Source organism: Ictidomys tridecemlineatus, chromosome 7, assembly GCF_052094955.1.
Source record: "Ictidomys tridecemlineatus isolate mIctTri1 chromosome 7, mIctTri1.hap1, whole genome shotgun sequence".
Lineage (NCBI taxonomy): Eukaryota > Metazoa > Chordata > Mammalia > Rodentia > Sciuridae > Ictidomys > Ictidomys tridecemlineatus.
This window is the reverse complement of record NC_135483.1, coordinates 162,249,007-162,272,713: the sequence shown is the minus strand read 5'-3', so window position 1 is coordinate 162,272,713 and position 23,707 is coordinate 162,249,007. Positions and strand designations below refer to the sequence as shown.

Genomic DNA, 23,707 nt, shown 5'->3' with positions numbered 1-23,707 from the left:
TGGTTAGTAATGCACATTCTTAGGCCCCGTTCCCCACATTCTCAAGGCATTCTCCAGGTGATTCTGATGCGTACTAAAGTTTGAGTACCACTAAACTAAGATGAGCAGTGAGTCATGTGTACTGATTTTCTTGTGCTCCTCACTTCCCCAGAGAAGTAATCCCTGTCCTGAATTCTGTATTTGTGCATTCATGTTATCATACATATAATATGTTCGAGTAGCATCATTTAATTTTGTGTTTAAACATTCTTAAAAAGTATATAGTATTACATGAATCTTCAACTCACCTTTTTCATTCAATACTTTCTTACTAAAATTCATCCATGTGGTTGCATGTAACCATAGTTAGTTCATTTTGACGGCTTATTATTTCATACATTATACGAATGAAAGTATATGGGAAGTTGGAACTAATTTCTGTGTTGATATGGAAGGTGGACTAATATAATTCTCTATACCAAAGATAAAACAAATATCCAAAAAAATAATCAGTCAATATGCTCTTATTTGATCCAGCGGTTTAAGAAGAGCAAATAAAGGTCAATCTTAAACTGGGGCAGGGTGAAGGGTGTATGACCTATAATCCCAGTGACTCAGGAGGCTGAGATTCAAGGCCTCAGGCAAGAGAATCACAGATTCAAGGCCAACAAGGGTGGAGAGGGGAGCCCTTTTTGGCGCACATCTGTGATCCTAGCAGCTAAGGAGGCTGAGGTAAGAGGATCACAAGTTCAAAGCTAGTCTCAGCAATTTAGCGAGGCCCTAAGCAACTCAATGAGATCCTGTCTCAACTCAGTGAGACCCTGATTCGAAATAAAATACAAAATAGAGCTAGGGATGTGGCCCAATGGTTAAGTGCCCCTGATTTCAATCCCCAGTACCTGCCCCAAAAAGAAATTTAAAAAAGGGGAAGGATTGGGGATATGACTCAGTGGCAGAGGTCCCTGGGTTCAATCCCCACTACTGCCCAAAAAAAAAAAAAAAAAAGGTTTCCATTGAACCAGTGCTTCATGCATATTTCTGCTTACTACTGTTCTCTCACCTAAAAAAAAAAAAAAAAAAAAAAAAAAAAACTCAATCCCCATTTCCATTCTATCTCTTTCCTGTAGAACAGAACTCCTTGAAAAAAAAAGAAAGAAAGAAAAAGAGTGGGGGAGAGGAGGGGTGTAGAGGGAGGGGTTGTGGCTCCACTGAGCACTTGTTTAGCATGCTTGAGGCACTGGCTTCAATCCCCAGCACCACATTAAAAAAAAAAAAAAAAAAAAAAAAAAAAAACTAAATAAATAAAATAAAGGTATTGGGGTGGGGGCGGGGGGAGGGGGGGCGGCTGGGATTGTGGCTCAATGGTAGAGCACTTGCCTAGCATGTGTGAGGCACTGGGTTTGATTCTCAGCACTGCATATAAATAATAAAGGTATTTTGTCCATCTACAACTAAAAATTTATAAGAGAGAGAGAAAATAAATGTCTACTGATTAACCCAAGTGATTCAAATATTTACTCTTAGGAACAGTACTGCTATTAACTTTCTTGTGTGTGATTCCTGGTACCTCTATGCTGAAGAATCTCTTGAATATATGCTCTGGAGCGAAATTACTGTCTTGTAGAGGATGTGAATGTTCAATTTCACAAGATAATGCGAAATTTTCTTCCAACTTGGTTAAATAAATTTTCACTCTGATTAGCAACATTTCCTTAAAAAGATCTATTCAGTGCTTGATGTTGTCTAGCTTCTTCATTCTTGCCAGTCAAATGGCTACAAAGTACTATGAAACTTATGTTCACAATAGCCAAAAAGTGGAATCAACTCAAATTCCATTAACTGATAAGTGGAGAAACAAATATGGATATCCATACAATGGAAATTTATTCAGCCATTAAAAAAAGTGAAGTACTGATACAGGATACCATATTCATAAATCTTTTTTTAAAATATGTTAAGTGAGAAAAGCCAAACAAAAATTCTACATGTTATATGACTCTACTACATGGAATATTCAGAATGGGAAAATGCATGGAGACAGAAAGCAAATAAGTGGTTGCAACAGTTTGAGGAAGAACTATAATGGAGAGAATAAATGCTTAATGGATATGGAATTTCCTCTTGGGGTGATGAAAAAGTTCTGGAGCTAAATAACCATTGCAAAACATTGTGAATCTACTTCATGCCATTGAATTATACATTTTAAAATGGTAAGTTTTATATTTTTCATATTTTACCACAACTTTTAAAAATTTTGTATTGTTGTGGCCTTGATTTGCAATTGAAATTGAACATCTCTTCATATATTAATGAACTTTCATGTTTCTGTTCCTATGACATGCTTATTTATTTTTGTACAAAATATATTTCTTTAAAATGATCTTGAAGTTCTTCTAGAAAAAATATAAATTCTCTTTTTTATTTATTTACAAGAGTTCTCTATGTATTGTTCATACTGTTCCTTTACTGATTGATATTTGGCAAATATAAGCAGTATATCCCAGCTATATTTCATCTTTTCACTTTAAGGAGTCTTAATGAATAGTTCTTAATTTTAATACAATTTATTTTAGACTTATTTTATGATTATCATTTTCCTCTATTTTTAAAGAATTTAACCTTTATTTTATTTATTTGTTTTTAAGTGATGCTGAGGATCAAACCCAGTGCCTCACTTGTGCTATGCAAGAGCTCTACCGCAGAGCTAAAACCCCAGTCCTCATTTTCCTCTTAAAGATACTCTTGTACTCTGAGGTAAGATAAATATACATCTATATTTTCATATAAAATTATAACATTTTGCTTTTGATGTTTAAGATTTTTATATCGAATTGTCTCTTTTTCTTTCTCTTTTCTTTTTTCTTTTCCTTTTTGTTTGTTTGGTTTTTGGTGCTGGTGATTGATCCCAGGGTCTTGCTCATGCTAGGCAAGCATTTTACCATTCAGCTACCCCAAACCCTAGAATTGACATTTTTTTATATGGTAAGATGAAGAAATCCAATTATTTTCCCCACATGGCTAACGGGTTGTCCCAGTTCCATTTTCTCCACTGATCTGCCATATCACCTCCATTGAATGGAAAATTCCCATACACCAGTTTGTTTCCAGGCTCTTTATTCTATTGTATTGCTAATTTTTCTGAGCTTTGTTTAAAAATAACTTTAAATTGGTATAGCTTTTTACTAAATATTAACATATACAAAACTAATTTCTTCTTCTTAGTCTTTACAATATTCTTTCTTGACTTTTATCTTCCACATAAAATATTAAAAATCAACTTGAAAAGTTCCATACAAAAGACTTATTGGGGTTTAGGTAATTATGCATTAAATCTGTAGATCAGGGCTGGGGATATGGCTCAAGCAGTAGCGTGCTCGCCTGGCATGCGTGAGGCCCGGGTTCGATCCTCAGCACCACATACCAACAAAGATGTTGTGTCCGCCGAGAACTAAAAAATAAATATTAAAAAAAAATTCTCTCTCTTCTCTCTCTCTCTCTCTCTCTCTCTCTCTCTCTCTCTCTCTAAAAAAAAAAATCTGTAGATCAAAGACAACTATTAAGGGCAAGGGAGACTGACATTTACAACATTAAATTCTAAAAAAAAAATGACCATGAATGTCTTTTTTAACTATATTAAAATTAGAAACTATCCTTTTGTTCTGTTCAGTAAAGTTTTATAATTTTTAAAATATTAGTCTGGCTTAACATTTCAGTAGATTTATTCCTAGAAAACAAATAGTTTATAATGTAAATGGTGTCATTTTCTAAAAGTCATGTTTTTTAAAATTATTATTGATGTATGAAATTGATAAAAGCTAAATTGTTCTGTTAGATAACAGAGCACAACCCACAACCCTGCCTGCTCAAAGATCCCTCTCTTTTCATTTCTTTAAAACAAAAGGCTCTGCCATAAGCACCTTGTAAACTACTGTCTAGAAGAATAAGCAGTTGAAAATAGTCAATTTGGGGGCTGGGGTTGTAGGTCAGTGGTAGAGTAGTACCACTGGTAGAGTGAGACACCAGGTTCTATCCTTAGCACCACATTAAAAACATATTTATTATTATTTTTTTTAAATAGTCAATTTTGTAAAGAAAAGACTATTGGCCAAGGATGTAGCTCAATGGTAGAGCATGTGCTTAGCATGTGTGAGGCCTTGGATTCAATCCCCAGCACCAATCAGGAAAAAAAAATTATTGTATCAGCTGGACATTGAAAATTACAAAGCCATAAAAATTTTTCAGTGTGTTAGGCTGAGAAGCCAGACTATAGAAAAAATAATGTCAAAATACAAGTATTAGTCTATACAACTCTTAGTGGATGATGATTGTAGCTTTTCTAATTATTAGAGAAAGAATAAATAAATAATATTTTCTTTTAAGTATTTTGTTAGTTATTAATGGACCTTTATTTATTTATTTGTTTATATGCAGTGCTGAGAATTGAACCCAGTGCCTCATACATGAGAGGCAAGCGCTCTACCACTGAGCTACAACCCAGTCCCAATAAATAATGTTTTCAATAAGCCATCAACTTCTTTGGAAATGTGAAACACTACATCGAGTAGTTAAAACTTAGTGTTTGCCAGCTTATAAATTCTGGAGAGCATAAAATGTGGCTTTTCATCTTTGTTCCTTGCAGTTCTTTTATATATAGTAGGTGCTCCAAAAACATTCAGATTTTTGTTGAATATACTTCTTTGAGCAGGAACACATAAAATAGGTTGGATTTTAAAATTACTATTATGCAAAAGTTTCTCTCTGTAGAGAATGGGTTAGATGAAACATAATTATCTCTTAGAAGCTTCAAGACTTCAGTGCATTCAGATGGTCCAAACTTGCCTCCTACATTTTCATAATTGTCATTCATTAATTCAGGGACTAAGTGTCTACTATAACTTGAACAAAAATCAATAATACACTTTATTTTTTTTAAGAGAGAGTGAGAGAGGAGAGAGAGAGAGAGAGAATTTTTAATATTTATTTTTTAGTTCTCGGCGGACACAACATCTTTGTTGGTATGTGGTGCTGAGGATCAAACCCGGGCCGCACGCATGCCACTTGAGCCACATCCCCAGCCCTCAATAATACATTTTAATTGTTTCTAGCCACATATACAAGAATTGATAATCCATCAGACCCAGCTTTTGTACCTGGGAATTCCCATTTGTGACACAGAACTGAAAATTGTCCCTCAAATCCATTGTTGTCAGCAAATATAATTCAATACAAGAAAGTAACCAATGTTGGGCTAGGGTTGTGGCTCAGCAGTGGAGTACTCGCCTGGCACGTGCAAGGCCCTGGGTTCAACTACAACTAAAAAATAAATATTTTTTTTAAAAAGTAACCAATGTTGGAAGACATTTATTTCAAAAATTTATCCTAATTACAAAAGTGGGGAAACATCATTGGTAAAAAGATTTTATATGGGGACAATTGTTGTAATGATTGGATATAAGAGTGGCAGGCAACTGGCTGAATGGATACAGTACCTTCATTTATTTATTTATTTATTTATTTTTATGTGGTGCGGTGCTAAGGATGAACCTCACATGGGCAAGACAGGCACTCCACCACTGAGCTACAATCCTAGCCCCTGGTTTTCTGCTCTTAACTGGATTACCATCCTGATTCACCTCCCTCCTTCTTGCTCCAATTAAAAGCATCTTCCTCAAAGCAGCCCCAATTATGTATCTAAGATGCAAATTGATATTACATGCCTACTCCAAACTCATTTGCTTATTCCACTGAATTATTTTACTCCCTTTTTTTTAACTTATGAAATAAAGTACAAATTCCCTGTGTATAGCATAAAAACCTCCATTACAGGTTAGCCCTTTTCTCCTTTACAGCCTGTTCTATTTTCTTCACATTTTACATTCTAGTACTTCTTAACTGCTTCATGTTCCTTAGACATGCCATTGCTGTTTTTATGATTCATGACTTTGCTTTTGCTTTTCTCTCCTTGGGACACATGCTCCCTACCTTTCTTTCGTTATCTTATACATATTCATCCATGAAGATAGCTCAGACAGCATCCTCTAGACTGAGAGGCCCCTTCTTGGGCTTATAGGCAATCTATGCATACTTCTATTTCAGCAGCTGCCAAATTACATTTAAATTCTCTATTTCTAAGCCTGTCTTCCCCATATAACTAAGGCTCTTTGGGGCAAAGGGCCATGTTTAGTCATCTTATATACCCAGTATCTAGCTGAGTGCCTGGAAAGTGGCACTTAATAAATATAATGGGTACTAAACAAATTTTTATTTACTTCCCAGTACAAATTCTTGTTAAAGTTTATATTATATAATTATATAACATAAAAAAACATTGTATGCACAAATCATTTATCCTAAGATAGTATAATATTATGGTAAATTATTGGATTTCTTTAATGTCTCCAAAAAAAGAAATTTTAAAATTATTTATATTTAAAATTAATAATAATCTTCTAGGCACTTCAATAGGTACTAGTAACCTTCAAAGATTACATTTCTGCCATAAAGGAATAAGCACACAGCCCAGATCCTACAAGAGAGAACATGAAAAAGACAGGCATGAAAGCACTGTAAATAGACACAAAAGAGTCACTGTGGGTCAGAGTCTGCTGTCTTTTTAGTCACATTTACCCAGAATTTGCTTATCACCAACCATGTTCATATATAAACATGGAGAAGTATGGAATTTTCCTCTGTTAAAAACACTTTTGAGGCTGGGGTTGTAGCTCAGCGGTACAGCGCTCACCTAGCTCGTGCAAAGCGCTGGGTTCAATCCTCAGCACCACATATAAATAAATAAAATAAAGGTATTGTGTCCAACCACAACTAAAAAAAATACATATTAAAATAAAATATTTTTGAGGAGTAAAACATCAAGACAAGTTGGCCAAAAGAAGGGGCAAAAGGTGATGGTGATCTACAAACTAAAGAGCCTACCCCCCACCTTTGGAGAGTTTCCATTTGTACACTTGAATGTAATTGAAAAATCTTTTCTCCAGAATCTCAGTTTTGATCAGGACTTGTTTTGTAAGAAATCAGGTAAATAATGGTAGTGGTGGCAGAATCACTTCCTTCCTATTACTACTCCCAGTCCCATTTTATAATGTACATACATTGATAAATGTATTCTGTGCTATTTGCCAGGACAAGTGTTAAGATAGCAAATAAGATTATCTCACTCAGCCTTCATAACAAGCCTGTGAGATAAGTACTATAATTAACTCCATTTTAGAGAAGAGAAAATTGAAACTTAAAAGAGTAATTTGCCCAAGGTCATATCTGTAGTAGGCCTGAAGCTGTATTTGAACCCAGGCTGTCTGATTCCAGGGCTCATAGTTTTGATGAGTGTACCATACTAACAGATCTGCACATAGTTAAATGTAATAAACACTCATCACAAATGATCCATTATAAGTTGTTCTTGACCTCAAGTAAATGGCAATTTATAAAACTGAAGAAATCAGGTTGTCAGAGTTTCAGTGTTTGGTTTTGTTTAAGTATACTTTGAAAACTGCAGAAGTGTTATATCAGTTATTATCTTAAGTACTCTAATATCGGAGTGTTTCAAACTATTTAAGGATGTTAGGAAAACTAATTATCCATATATCTATTTCCCTTTAGCAATTAAGACATTTTTATGAAAACATTTTAATGTAAATTTTTTATACTTGGCAGTTTTAATCAGCATATGATTTTTTAGGCAAAAAGAAACTACGTTAGGAAAAAAAAATCTTTAAAAGTGCTGTTTAAAGACTAAAGTGCTTTTTTTTTCTCTTCACTTTTCTTTTCTCCTGTTGGACTCCAGAAACGGTTTTCTCATAAAGCTGACTTCCTTTCTGGAAATGATTTTTGTTTCCAACCATGTTGAGAATCCAGTTTTTTTCCCCCTTCTCTCTCTCTCTCTCTCTCTCTCTCTCTCTCTCTCTCTCTCTCTCTCTCTCTCTCTCTCTCTCTCCTCCTCTCTCCCTCTCCCTCTCCCTCTCCCTCTCTCTCCCTCTCTCAATAGTAGCAGGGAGGAAGGAGGGTGGGCACAAGACAGAGGGAAGAAAGAAAACAAAAAGAATTGGATGCTACTGTGTCTGAATATGTCTTTAACTTGTAGATAATTACATCTGAGTTGCGCTTTTGCCTTTTTATTTCCGTTTTGGGACACCTCTTTTATCATCCAGCCAACTGGGATAGACAAAGCACTGTTGGTGCCCTGAGCGACAGAACTCTGGTAGGGGGGCTGGCTGGCTGTAAATTGACGTGGCATGGAAATTCTCTACTAAGTTGTAGCAGCTTGCATGTTTCACTAACATCAAGCCCAGCCTCCCAGAGCTGTAGCTTAATCATGGGCTCAGTGACTTTACAGAAAAATGGATAGAAAAAGTCTTCAGCTCCTTTCTTTGGACCCCAACCTTTTTTTTCCGGTGTCTATGGTTTTGCTGAAAATCAAATCAAAGCAGTTAAGTCTGTAACTTTCTTTTTGCAGCTTAAACAACAGAATTTGTTGTTCTCCCTCCCCTTTCCTGCAATTTAATTCCTTACAGACTTTGCCATGGGGTGCGGACTTAGAAAGCTAGAAGACCCTGATGATAGCAGCCCTGGAAAAATATTTTCTACCCTGAAGAGACCGCAAGTGGAAACAAAGACAGAATTTGCTTACGAATATGTATTGCTGGATTTTACTTTACAAGGTACTTTTGCTTCTATTTAATTTATTAAATGTTTTAAAACTAAGAGACTACTAATTTTTTTAAATGTTGACTTATAAATTCTTAAGCTTTTCTTCATAATTAGATTTAACAATAATGCTGTTTGTTTTTTTCATTTGGTTTGGAAAGATTTGTGTATTGTTTTGGTTGTTTGTTTTTGTAACATGGCTCATATGTACTTTCCAAAATTAGGAAAACTGCTTGGAAATGATACTTTCATTTTTAAATCAAATACTTATTTGTGGACAGATTGATGAACAACATTGGGTTTCCAGGCTGAGTAGCTATATATCCTTAATGACAGCTTGTGTTTTGAAAAAGGTTTGAAAGGCACAAGACGGTGGCATGTAGGCAATATTGCTTGTATCAAATTGTGCAAGATGATTTGCTTAGACAATTCTGAAGTTGCCAACTGGGTTGAATTTTGTGATTATATTACTCATTTGATATTTTTGACCAGACTAAAGTTTGAAACTATAGAAAAAAGAGGAAAAAAGGAGAGTCTTCTATAAGACACTTCCTTTGCTCACTGCTCTGTCGCTAACAGAGAAACTCTCTGTTCCAGAAAGTTGGAAACACAAATAAACAAGCCCAGATGGCAGCTCTGTGGAAGGGACCGAGGCAGCTCGACTTCACAAATACTTTGCCTCATTTCTTTTGGAAACTTTGAGTACTGTACAACTGCATGAACAAAACACCTTTTAAAAAGAACTGTATCTTTAATTATGGGGTACTAAGAATGAGATTTAGAGTAACTTGTTTGCAGTTAAGATTTCCAGATACTAGTATTTTAAGTTCTTATTATAAAGTTATAATTTTAATCCTCAGAAATCATAAATTTTATCAATTAATAGAAAGTTTATACTAACTAAATTATTGGTTGGATATTATTTTAAGATTTTTTCAACTTACGCAAATCCTTTTTTTTTTGGTTTGCTCTGGAAACAGTGCATCTTTGTGCAAGAAGCAAGAACAGCCCATTTTTCTTTGTCAAATATTGAGCTGGCCAGCAAACAAACTCCATTCCAGGGACATACACAAAACCCCAAATCTATATATGTTCACATGCCTAATTTTATTTAAAGCTAAGGCTACCAAAAGAAAAAAGTTAGTATTCTTAATTTTCTTTTTAATTGAGAGTTTTAAATTGATTAAGATGATAGTAATAATCAGAGAAGTAACCAAACAATTGTATTTTTTTCTGTACTTTTTAAAATATCACAATTTGAGAAAATATTTGTAACATGGTACTATTTATTCCATTTCTTTTCCTTGTCAATCATAGGACACAAACATATACCCCCTTAACCTTGAATCTATTCATAAAATTTAGGCCAGTCATTTTGATCTGCTCTTTAAGATTCACAGCACAATCCATTCCAGGATCCTAAGGCTTTCCGTAACTTGAATTTTTTTTTTTGGATTCATTTATTTTCAACAATGTTAACATCTCAAACAAATTTATATAAATGCAATCATCCTTGAATTAGGAAGATCTATAGTTTCATTCAAAAATCATTTTGGTTTTGTTCTATCAGAAGCCCTTTAATTTGTGAAAGGAATATAATTTCCACCTTCCATGGTAGGTGTTTGGAGAAGGTAATAGAGTGTTCCACCGTAAAGTGTAGGTACAGGCATAGTGGGCAAATGTTAACTCATACAGCATCTGGTTCCTATTTGGTACAGGCGCCTAGTCTCCTGGTACCCCATTTCTCTCCAATTCTTCCATATGTTTTTGTTTTGGCTTATTTGGTTGGTTGGTTGGTTGTTTTGGTCTTTGCCATTGCCTTTGCTTCAGAAGCCAGCACCCCAGCACCAGCCCAGATCACAGTTTCCCTGATTCATTCTCTCTCTCTCTCTCTCTCTCTCTCTCTCTCTCTTTCTCTCTCTCTCTCTTTTTTATCTCTGCCACCTGCCAAAATCCAGTGTATACAGGAGTGAATCAGAGTGAATTAAAATATGCTAGCCTTCTGTTTGGCCCTGGCAATTCTGTCCCATGATTGCTCAAAGTGGTAGTAAAGAGTGGCACCTCCTGCCTGTCTGAGGCCACCATGCAATGAGCAACCTTTGAAGAGACAAAATGGCCTGGTGACAGCTGTGTGTGGTCACAATGAGCCTGTCTCTTACATTATTTTCCTCATTTTTTTCCAAACAGAGGCCATGAGACAGAGAATAAAATGCCAATGGGGCCCAGCACAATAGAGCAAGCCTACTCACCAGGCTGAGGTAGAAGGATCAACAAGTTGGAGGCTAGCCTTGGAAACTTAGTGAGACCCTGTCTCACAATAAAAAATAAAAATAAAAAAACTAGGGATGTAGTTCAATGGTAAAGTCTTCCTGGGTTAAATCCCAGTACCATATACACACAAATAATAAAAATAAAAAGCCCATGGGTACAGGAGGAAATCCTTTAAAAATTTCCAGTACCCTATGTTGTGTTGGTGGCTGTCATTATCTGGAACAACTTATTTATTTTCCATTTTATGCTCCCTCTTCAGCCACAACTTTACAAATACGTTTCAAATTATCTTACAAGAAGTTTCCGTGGTGGAATATGAACTTCAAATGTTATTTTCACTATAATGCAGAATATTTCAAAATTATCCCCTATATTACCAATGAACTCACTTGTCACTCTCTACCCTCTACCTTCACCTTCAAAGCTCCACCCACAAACCAACTTACACCTCAGTCTCTTCACTATTGCTCCCTCTTGCTACTCTAGCTCTCTTGAGTTCTCTCTCTCTCTCTCTCTCTCTCTCTCTCTCTCTCCCTTCCTCCCTTTCTCCCTCTCCCTCTCTCCCCCTCATTTTCTCTGCCTTCCTCTTTCATTTTCTTTGTTCTTTTTGGTCTTCCAACAATTTATTTACATTGCCACAGGAGAAATAATACAAGGCATACAAGGTTCTGTAGTTGTAATCCCATGGGTCCTGAATCTTGGCTGTTTTACTAACTGTAGCAAGTTTGTTACATTATGATAAGGTAACAATTCATGAACAGTTTTTTACTCCTGCTTATCAGTGAAAATTATCTAGCGATTTCTTATAATATACCTATAGATATGTGTTAGCATGTAATGTGTGTATATGTTACTATAGAATTTCTCAATGAAAAATTAACTTTGCACATGATTCATGTACAATCCAGGAAAACAATCTGAATAATAATAGCTTGAAGAGTTTTAAGACCATTTATAGCTTATGAATAGAGTTTCTATAACACTAAAAACTCATCAGAAGGACAGGTGGCAGCTTTCTTATTTGAATTTCTAATACAAATACTTAAAGTATATGAAGTAAACTTTGCTAGCTTGCTGCATTACTGCTAGAAGAAGAAAATATTTGTCTTTCATCGACACTATTAATAGCAATAAGTACATATTATGTATATATACTGTAGAAGAGACTGATTAACATTGGAAATACAAAAAGGAATAAGACAGTTTCTTCCTGCAGATTTTTTTATTCTATTTGGCCAAACCAAATGAAATTATGAACTCTTCAAGGGCAGGAACTATATTTTGCCCATCTTTATATTCTCTGTTTCTAGTACTGTGTTTGGCACATAGCAGTGGCTGTTAGATGAATGAATGAATGAAAAATTATAAAGTACACATTAGAGAAAATGATATGGTACAATAAGTATCAGTTAAAAGAGAAATCAAGGGCTGAGGATGTGGCTCAAGTGGTAGCACGCTTGCCTAGCATGAGTGAGGCATTGGGTTCGATTCTCAGCACCACATAAAAATATAATAAAGATGTTGTGTCCACCTAAAACTAAAAAAAAAAAAAAAAAAAGAGAGAAATCAATTTTGAATAGGACCAGTTGGAACTTGAGTTAGGACTTTACTGACCCTTGAAGAAAAAGTAAGGCTTAGATAAGAAGGAAAAAATTAAGAGGTTGGTGTATGGTCAAGGGCGAGCACACAGAGCAGTGACCTAAAGAAGGCTTTGTAGGAAAGAAGCAAAAAATAAGGGGCTGGGGTTGTGGCTCAGCGGTAGAGTGCTTGCCTAGCACATGCTAGGTGCTGGGTTCTATCCTCAGCACCATAAATAAATAAATAAATGTATTGTGTCCAACTACAACCAAAAAATATTTTTTAAATAAAGAGGCAAAAAATAAGATTGGACATAAATGGAGTTTGGAAGGAGTTCTGCATTGATTAAAATTCAATTATATGAAGAATAAATAACTACAAAGCTTTTTTGAATGAGTAGTCAATAGGTGCAGAGATGTTTAAACTCCATTGTTGGAATTGCAGTGGAGAGAGATGGAGACAAGAAGAAAAGTTAAAAGACTGCTTATAGTGGCCAACACTAATGGTGATAAGAACCCACAGGTGAAGGGCAATGATAAGGATGGAATGCAAGGAGAATATACAACAGATGTTATAAAAGAGGAACTTAGCCAGTGACTGGCTAAATATGAAGGGCCAGAAAGAATGAGGAACCCAGGATAACTTCCTGGTTCTGAGCCCAGTATATATGGAAATACTGATGCCTCTTTCAGCAAGAGAGAGAGATCCCAAAGGGAGTCAGCATGTAATCAAAGGATACAGTTCCATTGCAGGCATGTCAAATCTGAGGCAGCAGTGGAACATCCCTGCAGAGGTGGCGATTTCAATGAGGTATTAAAATCAAGTCTTCAAGAGAGGGAATGTGGGCAGAGCACAGTTGTCTTGGGCTGTTTGGACATAGCCATAAAAAAAGAACAACTCAGTAAACATGACAGAGTGAAAATAAGCAGGACTGTGCAGTACCAGAGAACATAAGGAAAGGGAGGGTTTTATAATGCAAATAATCAATAATTTTAAATGCTAGAGAACTTTCAAGAAAGATGAAGAAAAAAAATGCAGAGAAATGCATTAAAAAATCAACAAGGAATGAATAAAAGGTTAAAAAGAAAAATGTCTGTGTCAATCTAATAAGTTCTTGGTCATTTCCTCAAGTAGTCAAAAGAATTTTCAAAACTAAAGTGCTACATAAGAAGAAATTAATAATAAAAATGACTGATTCAACTAAGTGTCAACATAATCCCTGTTATGGTGCTTAGTCACATTTCTTCCAGATGGAAAGAAAAAAAACTATATAAGATGTTCCATTATGTCTAAAATGGTAAGATGTTTTGGTTGAGAAAAATAACAAAACTCACAAATCCCGACTATTGTAGGAAAGAAAGATTCCATTCTGCACTGAGAGAGGAAGGAACCTGTAATAACAATGCACAGTTGACACACTTTAAAAAATGATGCTGGAAGGAACTGGGGTTATGGCTCAATGGTAGAACACTTGCCCAGCATGTGTAAGGTTCTGGGTTTAATTCTCAGCACCCCGTGTAAATAAATGAACAAAATAAAGGCCCATCAATGTCTAAAAAAACATTTTTAAAAAAATAATGCTGGGAAATAATACATATACATTTCCATTAGCTATCTACAGTACATTGGGTTTTTTTTCCCTATGTTTCTTATATCTAGATGGACATTTCTTTCTTTTTTTTTTTTAATAAATAAACATTGAGCACTTCCTGTGCTAAAATAAAGCCTAGTCCCTGCCCTCTAGGAATCTACATCCTAGGAGCATCCTAGTGAGGGCAACTGCTAAGTGCATGTGCAGAGACAATGCACACTATACCCTGGGATACAAGCTGAAGTAGTATGAAGAAGAGCACCTTGGCCTGAGAAGTATCACCTCATCTGGGAAGTAAAGAATGAGTGGGACTCAGACAAAGGCTTGTATGCAGAGTATAAAAAAATATACACATACCATACAGAGATGTTGTGTCCGCCGAGAACTAAAAAATAAATATTAAAAAATTCTCTCTCTCTCTCTTAAAAAAAAATATTAAAAAAAAAATTTATCCTAGTCTAAAAGCTGTTGCCCAGTTTGTCTGAATTTTCACAAATTCTGAAACAATCAAATCAATGAAGTTTTCTTTTCCTGTAGGCTAGAGTGCACTGGCTCTCACGTCGTTCTGTCTGGGTTCAATTACAGCCTCACAATTTACTAGAAATTTGGGCAAGTTACCTTATCTCTCTTTTCCTGAGTTTCCTTTTTACTATAATTGCTACATATAACATTGAAATTAAAAGTCTATTCTGTTTTTTAGAAGTGGTAAAATAGCTGGTTAGTGTCTGCACAATTTATTTAAGGAAACAATGTTTTATAAATATTTCAAAAAATGTACGAATCTTCAGAGGTGAGCTGATGAAAATAAATATGTATGTCTTGGACTATTTTCATAGTTACAACATCAAAGCAAAACTTTTAGCATTGAACAAGTTCTTAGCTTTATACTGGAATATGTTTCTATTTTTAAATTGTGATCTTTGTCTATGAAACTTTAAGCAAAGAAGCATAAAAAAGTCTATGGATATTTTATTTTAGAAACTATAAGGATAAGCTAGGCACAGTGGTACATGCTTGTAATCCCAGGGGCTCAAGAGGCTGAGGCAGGAGGATTGAGAGTTCAAAGCCAGCCTCAGCAACAGTGAGGCACTAAGCAACTCAGTGAGACCCTGTCTCTAAATAAAATATAAAATAGGGCTGGGGATGTGGCTCAGTGGTTGAGTACCCCTGGACTCAATCCCTAGTACCAAAAAATTAAAGAAACTATAAGGATAAATGAAAGCATATTTCATTTTAAATAAAAATTCACTTTGCATTTGTACAGTTTTCAAAATGACTGCAAAGTAGCCTGTAATAGCAATTACAATAGCCCTATAAGATATAATAAAGTTTTACAAATTACATAGCACTAATGTAACAGTAACCAGCCACACCCATTAAAGCTATAAAAGGACCATTTGTTCCTGCTCCCAAAGATATCAAGAAAGAACTGCTGGTGTGGGGATCTAAAAAGAGCAAGAAGGCTTGCAGCTGCTGCAAACTGCCTATACTGTTAAAATTCTAGCCAAAACAGCCACCACCACCCCTTTAATTTCCTGTTTTTAGAAAGTAATAGACCTGTTGATCTCACTGCCCCAGTTAAAGGACATCAAATCAAAGACTGGCCTCAAAACACTGAGCCTATCATGGAGACATAATTACTTACTCTAATGAGCGCTGATGAAAATTGCTCACTCTGTATGCACAGCTCTCCCTTTCCTCACAGTTCTAAGATGAATCAGGTGTGAACGACTCCCTAACAGCCTTCCAGTCTTATTTCAGCATTAAAACTCTGGAGGATTATATGAAAAAATTTTCAACAAAATTCCCACATTTGTTATTGCTCTTTGCTATTGCTCCTGGGTTTACCTTTCTTGAATGGTAATGGCCTTTTTATAGCAAGTCCCCAATGTCTCTTGTTTACAGAAATGTCCCTGTAAGGAAGACAGCTTGTTAATAAAATGAACCTCAAACTCTCCACCATCCTCCTACTCCTACCCATTCAGAGAAAAAATTGGATCACTTTTTCTGGAGTGCTAGGAGGATAACCACTGTCAAAGATGGTTTAGGAGGCTTACCTGGACCTGGGCAGGCTCTGATATGGAGATCCCTGGGGTGACTCAGCAGAACTCACAAACCAACAACTCATAGCTAAATTCAGACATCAGAAAGGTCTCAAAGTTGACAGTGTTAAATTATTTGGATTAATTGTCACTTTAAAAAATTGGGAGACAGTACATAAGAATCTAAATTTGAGGAATTTTCTAAGAATTCAACACCCTTGATTGTAGCACTGATCTGGGGCAGCTGCACTCTTTGGAAGAGGCCTTGAGTGTTCCCCAGAATTCCAGCATAGCTGCCTTTTTTTGTCATCCTGGTATCTATGGGCAATTCAGTACAAGACTCATCACAGTAGATCACTGTGAATTAGAGTGTGAGTTAGGAACCTGAGATCTAGAACAGGAGTGAGGGACCCCTAACCTGGAGTGTGAGTTAGGGAGGGACCTCCATACAGATTCTGTTCTGCAGGCCATGTTTTTAGAATAAGTTCAGATCCCTAGAGAGGGGGCATAGGAATAAGAAAGACAGTAGAATCAGTTAGACATAATTTTCCTATGTTCATATATGAATACACAACTAGTGTAGCTCCATATCATCTACAACTACAAGAATGGGAAGTTAGGGCTAGGGATATGGCTCAGTTGGTAGAGAGCTTGCTTTTCATAGACAAGGCCCTGGGTTCGATTCCCAGCACCACAAAAAAAAGGAAGTTTTACTCCATACGTGTATAAGTGTCAAAATACATTCTACTGTCATGTATATCTAAAAGAACAATCCAAATCCCTACCATCATTTTTCCTGCAAATTTGTCTTAAACTTACCAATAACTTATTTCTAAGGGATTCATTTGGAAGTATCAGATCTGGGTCAACAGATGAGGATATTGCTGAACTTTGTGTTAGGCCTTGGGCTCCTGTTTGGTAATTACTATCATAACACTCTATAAAATCAGTAAGATTATTTATATTGGTTTCAGAGAAATACAGTAATGTGTTCTAAATCATATGCCTAGTAAATGACATAATCAGAACTCAAACCCAGATAATTTGCCTCCAGAGCCTAATACTCTAAATAAAGAATAATGTGGGCAGGGCTGGGGATGTGGCTCAAGCGGTAGCGCGCTTGCCTGGTATGTGTGCGGCCCGGGTTTGATCCTCAGCACCACATACAAAGATGTTGTGCCCGCTGATGTTAAAAAATAAATATTAAAAAATTCTCTCTCTCTCTCAAAAAAAAAAAAAAGAATGTGGGCCAGGGTTGTGGCTCAGGGGTAGAGCACTCGCCTAGTACGAGGCCCTGGGTTTGATCCTCAGCACCACATAAAAAATAAATAAATAAAATAGATCACATCTGAAAAAAAAAAAAAAAAAGGAAGAAAGAATAATAAATAAGGTCCTCCTTATTTAATAATAATTAAATAAGGAGGACCTTATTTAATAAAGCAATTACTATAGCAATTTCTACATGCCGGACACTTTCTAGGAACAAATGTTAGTTTTTTAATTATCCTAATAAACATATAAGGTGGATTTTTTTTCTATCATTCTCATTTTGCAGTTGAAGAAACTGAGGTACACAGGAATGAAATAGCCATTAGGCAGAGTTAGGATATGAATCCAGGTGGTCTGATCTTGGACTCTGTACCCTAAACCACTGCTCCAAGAGCACTCTGGACCTGTTAATTAATTGATGTAATTAATATTACATCCAATTTTTTATTTAACTGGTCTCTTAAGTATTTTTAAAGTACTTACCATAACCATTGTCATCTCTGTACTGCATGTTAAAGATTTATCAAGAGACCCAGATGTCCAGATAGGAGAACTTGTACACTTGAAATTATTGAATAATTGATGAAAAGCAGAGAGCCCAAAAGGAATATGGTTTTACATTAGCTAATGTTAAAATGTTTATTAATATTGATACATTTTTTTTCTCCTTTTATAGCTTTTCTGGATTTCTATGTGTAATTCCTCCTGAAACAACTCCTGTGTGTGTGCATATGTATGTTTACTGTGTTCACATTTCCTTTATATTGAAACTTAAGATAAAACCCTTACTTTATGGAGAGTACAAGAGGATGTAGATTAATTAGACCAGAAATGTTGGATTTAATTCCATTGACACAGAATTTAACTGACATCCCCAGAGATGAGGTATTCCTCACAAGTACATTCTCTACCTGAACAGGAACCTCTTTAAGCACCAATTTTACTCTGTTATAGCTATCTTCTTAGTGATTATTTTTAACATGTTACATAGCTTGGCCTCTGAAAACAGTTCTGAAATGGAGGTGGGGTTCACTGTCATTATCAATATGGGCTAATGATAACTGTAAAGCTCTTTAAAGTGGTCCCTGATTTAAAATGCTATTATATTTTCCTTATCTAGTTTTGGAATTCATTTTATTCCTTCTGGTGTCATCTGTCCATTTTGCTGTTATCATTGTGTTCTTGCTACTTCTAATCAAATGGGTCACAAAGCCTCCACCAAATAACTTGGCATTGGACGTGAGATGATCTTAGGTCACATGCTCAGAAACAGAATTAAATAACAACGGATCATACACAGAAAAGTGTGCCCTTTTTAATTTTTTTAAGTCTTCCAATCAGTTGATAAATCTTTAACACCTCTCTAATAGCTAATTTTCCATTTCAACAAATAGTAAATCTGTGCTCGAAGATAACAGCGTCTAAATATAATAAGTTTTCATTGTATTTATTTGTAAGACAACTTGCCACTTATGGTAAATAACTGTTCTATGATTATAGGAATTATATGAATTCTTTTTGGAATAATTTTATTTTTCTTAAAATGAAAATTAAAAGGGAAAGCTAAGGATATGGTGGTATTCAAATATGGTCAAAATCATAAAAGTGTACTCCACAGACTGAAGTTTGGAAAACACCACCTCTCTAACACATGCTCTGTTGAGAGAGCTGCTAGGGGAGGTGGCTCCATGTCTTTCTTATGGGAAAAGTGCATGGGATTTTTTAGAACTCCTTTTTTTTTTTTTTTTAGGTGAGTGGTGGTTATGAGTGCTAGATTTTTTAGGTTGCCAGTAGTCTGCTTTCCAGTTAAGTAGAACAAAGTAGTATCTCTTTAATGGTTCCAGAGAGTTTTCTGTCTGACTAAAAGATTGGTACAATACTAATAATCTCACCAAAAGTGATATGCTTGTTATGTTTAATGTTTTTATCTTTCTTTTTGTTTTTGGACCATTCCTGGAAAGTTATGATGATCAGGACAGAAGCAAAAAGTGCTGTCACTGTGTTTGTTCAGAGTGGTCAGTTTCACTGTAGTAGACCCTTCCAGTCACTGGTTGCCTTGGCAATGTCACTAACTTTTTTTAAGAGACAGACATAGGGGCCCACTTGTGGAGGCCAGGATAAACATGTTACCAACTTTGCTGTGGGTGCACCTCAAGAACATGATTTGGTTTGTTGGGGTCAAACTTGAGTGGCATGGTGAAAGTAATCAGGTTTAGATGAACTGGATTTGGGATGACAAGTAGCTACTTACTGGCCTCTCCAAGTTGAAAACCAAAAGTTAAAAAAAATCTTTGGCCTAAAAGTAAGACCTAAAACTATGAAATTCCTAGAATAAAACATAGAGAAAATCCAGCAATCTCACTTCTTGGTATTTATGTAAAAAGAATCCAAAGCAGTATCTCAAAGAGATACCCATGTCCACAGCAACATTATTCACAGTAGCCAAGAGGTGGAAGCATCCCAACTATCATTTGATGGACAAATAAAAAACCAAAATGTAGTATATACATAAAATGGAATATTATTCATTCTTAATAACAAAGGAAATCTTAGCCGGGCACAGTGGTACATGCCTGTAATACCAGTGGCTCAGGAGGCAGAGGCAGGAGGATCTCAACTTCAAAGCAGCCTCAGCAACTTAGCAAGGCGTAAGCAACTCAGCAAGACCCTCTCTCTAAATACAATATAAAAAAGGGCAAAGGTGGTGGTGGTGGTGGCTGGGGTTGTGGCTCAGTGATGGAGCACTAGGTTCAATTCTCAACACTGCGTGTAAATAAAAAATAAAGGTCCGTTGACAACCAAAAAAATATATTTTTAAAAAAGGGATGGGGTGTGGCTCAGTGATTGAGACCCTTAGGTTCAATTCCCAATACAAAAAAAAATATATATATATATGTATATATATATACACACACACATACAAACATACACACACATATATATATGAATATGTGTTATGTATTAAACATACATAAAATAAAAATCTTTGACATGTAATCTTTTTTATAATGGTAAAATATACATGATGTAAGATATACCATCTTAACTACTTTTATGTTTATAGTTTGGTGACATTAAATACATCCACCTATTGTACAACCACCACAATCCAGATGACATATAATCTTTAATGTAGAACTATAAAACTAAAATAGTAGAATTAACTGCTGAGCAGGTGATGAAAATACAAAAACTGAAACATTTCAAATATTCTTTGTGTAGGAATAACATAAGTGTCTCTGTGAGCCCATTAGCTACTCTTTTTGTGCTGGCTCCCATATTACTCCACTTTCTGGGATGATGGCAAGCAAGATTACAGAGAACATACAGAGCATCAAAGTGCCTAAATTGCTCTGAACTCTAACCTATACCTCCAGGGGAGTAGACTTTTCCCAGCTCTGAATTCTTGATATCTGGGTTTTCCTCCCAAGCAATAATGCCAAAGTCAACTAGGTGAGGCAACATGTGACCTAACACTGAATGCCACCAAGTCAGCCAGAGAAGCAAGGCCAGCCGTACCCAGAAGTTTCCCAAGCCCACAAGCTCAAAAGAACCCTTTTGATAAAAGCCACACTGTTCTTCTTCATTGAATTATTCTTTGTCTGTAGCACAATCCTGTCCCAAATGTCTCTCTGAATTTCACTCCAACATAGAGCCAATTAAATCCCATGCAGCTTCACCTCTCATGACTTTTTTTTTCAGGGGGAAGGGTAACCAGGGATTGAACCCAGAGGCACTCAGCCACTGAGCCACATCCACAGCCTTTTTTTGTATATTATTTAAAGGCAGGGTCTCACTGAGTTGCTTAGTGCCTCATCATTGCTGAGGCTGGCTTGATCTCGAGATCCTCCTGCCTTAGTCTCCCAAGCCGCTGGGATTACGGGTGTGTGCCACCGTATTTTTTATTTCATTAGCAATATGTTTTTTCTCATTGTAATATCATTAACATAAGGAACGTAAAGTTGAACTAGAGTGAACATGACTTTTTTTTTTAGTTGTAGATGGACACAATATCTTTATTTTTATATGGTGCTGAGGATCGAATCCAGGGTCTCACACCTGCGAAACAAGTGCTCTACCACTGAGCTACAGCCCCAGCCTGTGAACATTACTTTTTAACTCTGGATCCTCACCATGTTCTTGACCACCCTCACTTCCAATATCAAAAGAATGAAAAACAATTCCACATCACTGCTGTTTTTTCTATTTTGCCTCTCTCCTGCAAGGTCTGAATAACCTGAATTGTTCCTAAATTCCCTAACCTAATGTTTTTCATTTGCACTAGTTCACATTGATTTCTTTCCCCCTTTTATGTAATATTTTTGCCTCTAAATTGCCCTAACAAACACTATTTCCAATTTAACATAGTGATCCAAGGAACATAGACACAGAAAGACATGAATAAGGTAGTTTTTTGTTGTTGTTATTGTTGTTGTTTATTTGTTTGTTTGTTTTCCCTTAAGGAATTCTCAGTCTAACATCAAGATAGACATATAAAGAAATAACTATAACATAGTCTGACAAGGGCACTGGTGAGAGTAGGTACAGCACAGAGAAAGGGATGATTTACTAGGCAGGGAAGGAAATGAAGGCCTAGTGGCCTGACAGAGTGGCAGGGTCAGAAACTTACAGTAGTTCTGACATGCCAAAGCAAGCTGCACAAAAGATAGCATGATAAGAGTGAAATATGAACCCACAGACAGAGGCCAGACTGTGAAGATTCTTTTATATCATGCTCAGCAATGGTAGGATTAATATATATCTCTAACATAAGTATAAGTTGTATTTCATTCCTTAGAGCTTGTTTAATTTTATTTCATAGTTTTTCAGTTCCTTTGTTTAGAAATCAGGGTCCAAATATTAAGAGTAAAGCCAAATGAATCATGGAATAATTGCCACACAACCAGCCAGGGCTGGGATGTTTACATGGAAGCCCAGCTGTTTCTTCAAAGTCCAGGATCATTCTCTTTGTTTTCATTTCTATTCATCATAATGAAGAAAATGTATTAAAAGTAGAATATTAGTTTAAATCCAAAAGAAGATGAAAATTGGAGGAAATGAATTCATCCTGGCTTGTATAGCTTTTCTGTTGAGTATTTTATTTTAGTTTGAGAAGTTGGCATAAATACCCACTGATGGTGAATTTCTTTTCCATCACGTGGATATTAATGTAAGGGGAGGAGGGGATTTCCTCTGACCCTTCTTCCTCGTCTGCTTCTTAACCTTCTTCCTGTGTTCAGGCAATCAGCCGCAGTTCTTTTCGAGACTCCACTGACCACGCTAACAGAAGGCCAGGAGCCAACTCAGCTCATACCTGGAAGTAATTTTATGTGTATTGCAACTCAAGAGATGATCAAAGTGCAGGCTTATTTCCAGATAACAATTCTGAATGTTTTCCATAAAATAACAGACATAATTACAGAAAATAAGCTAATTATATAAATTAAAATTGCTAGAATATTAAGAATATTTTCTAAAATAATGCATTTTTTTCTTTTATATTCTAGTCTATATAAATAGTGCTACTGTGTAGTACAGATTTCTACAGTTTCTCCCTCCTTCAAGTGATAATTCAGTTGCATATCAATTTTACATTTAGACTTCATCTACATTTAGATTTTTACTTGTTATAAAGAATTTCTTTATAACTTTATATTTCAATTCCTTTACTTAAACATTTATATAAATGCCACAAGAAATTGTATTTTTAGCATTTCAGAGAAATCATGGTACTTTTGAAGACTAACTGGAAATAAGAAAGCACTTGATGATTCCTATTTATCAAATGCCACTTCTTCCATTTTTAGTTTTAGATTTGTAGCAGGCACAGTGGCTCATGCCTATAATCCCAGCAACTCAGAAAGCTGAAGCAGAAGGATTGCAAGTTTTAAACCAGCATCAGCAACTTAGTGAGGCCCTAAGCAACTTATCGAGACGCCATCTCAAAATAAAAAATAAAAGGGGCTGGGAATGTGGCTCAGTAGTTAAGTACCTTGGGTTCAATCCACAGTACCAAAAAAAAAAAAAAAACTATGAATTTTGGGTTTTTTAGAAATTATGCATCTCATTGTATTCAACATAAAAACAATTGGCTCTTTGAATTATTATGTATTTTATATTTGTCTTCAATATCTACTAATGGAAATATAGTCCCTCAAATGAAACCTTAAAAAGTATTGGAAAAACAACATACAAGGCATTGTATTTCTGCTTTAAGACATATTGTTAATATATCAGCTCATAAGATCACTTTTGCTTTCTTCTGAAATAAGTTTAGAAAATATATAATACAAAATAGTGTAACTTTTTTGAGTTT

General features: G+C 35.6%; 1 protein-coding gene across 3 annotated transcripts in view; it reads left to right on the top strand.

The window, feature by feature from the left end:
* Nucleotides 1–2,714: 2,714 nt before the first annotated feature.
* Nucleotides 2,715–23,707, top strand: part of Rftn2 (raftlin family member 2) — a 64,520-nt gene continuing 43,527 nt past the window's right edge. Inside the window, exons 1-2 of one of the 3 annotated variants that reach the window (XM_078017793.1) lie at nt 2,715–2,733; nt 8,508–8,654. In XM_078017793.1, coding sequence (XP_077873919.1) covers nt 8,516–8,654 — 139 coding nt within the window. In that variant the 5' untranslated portion in view covers nt 2,715–2,733; nt 8,508–8,515. Of the gene's footprint in view, nt 2,734–7,928; nt 8,655–23,707 lie in introns of those variants that run through there. The other 2 variants (XM_078017792.1, XM_078017794.1) reach the window with 2 other exon arrangements.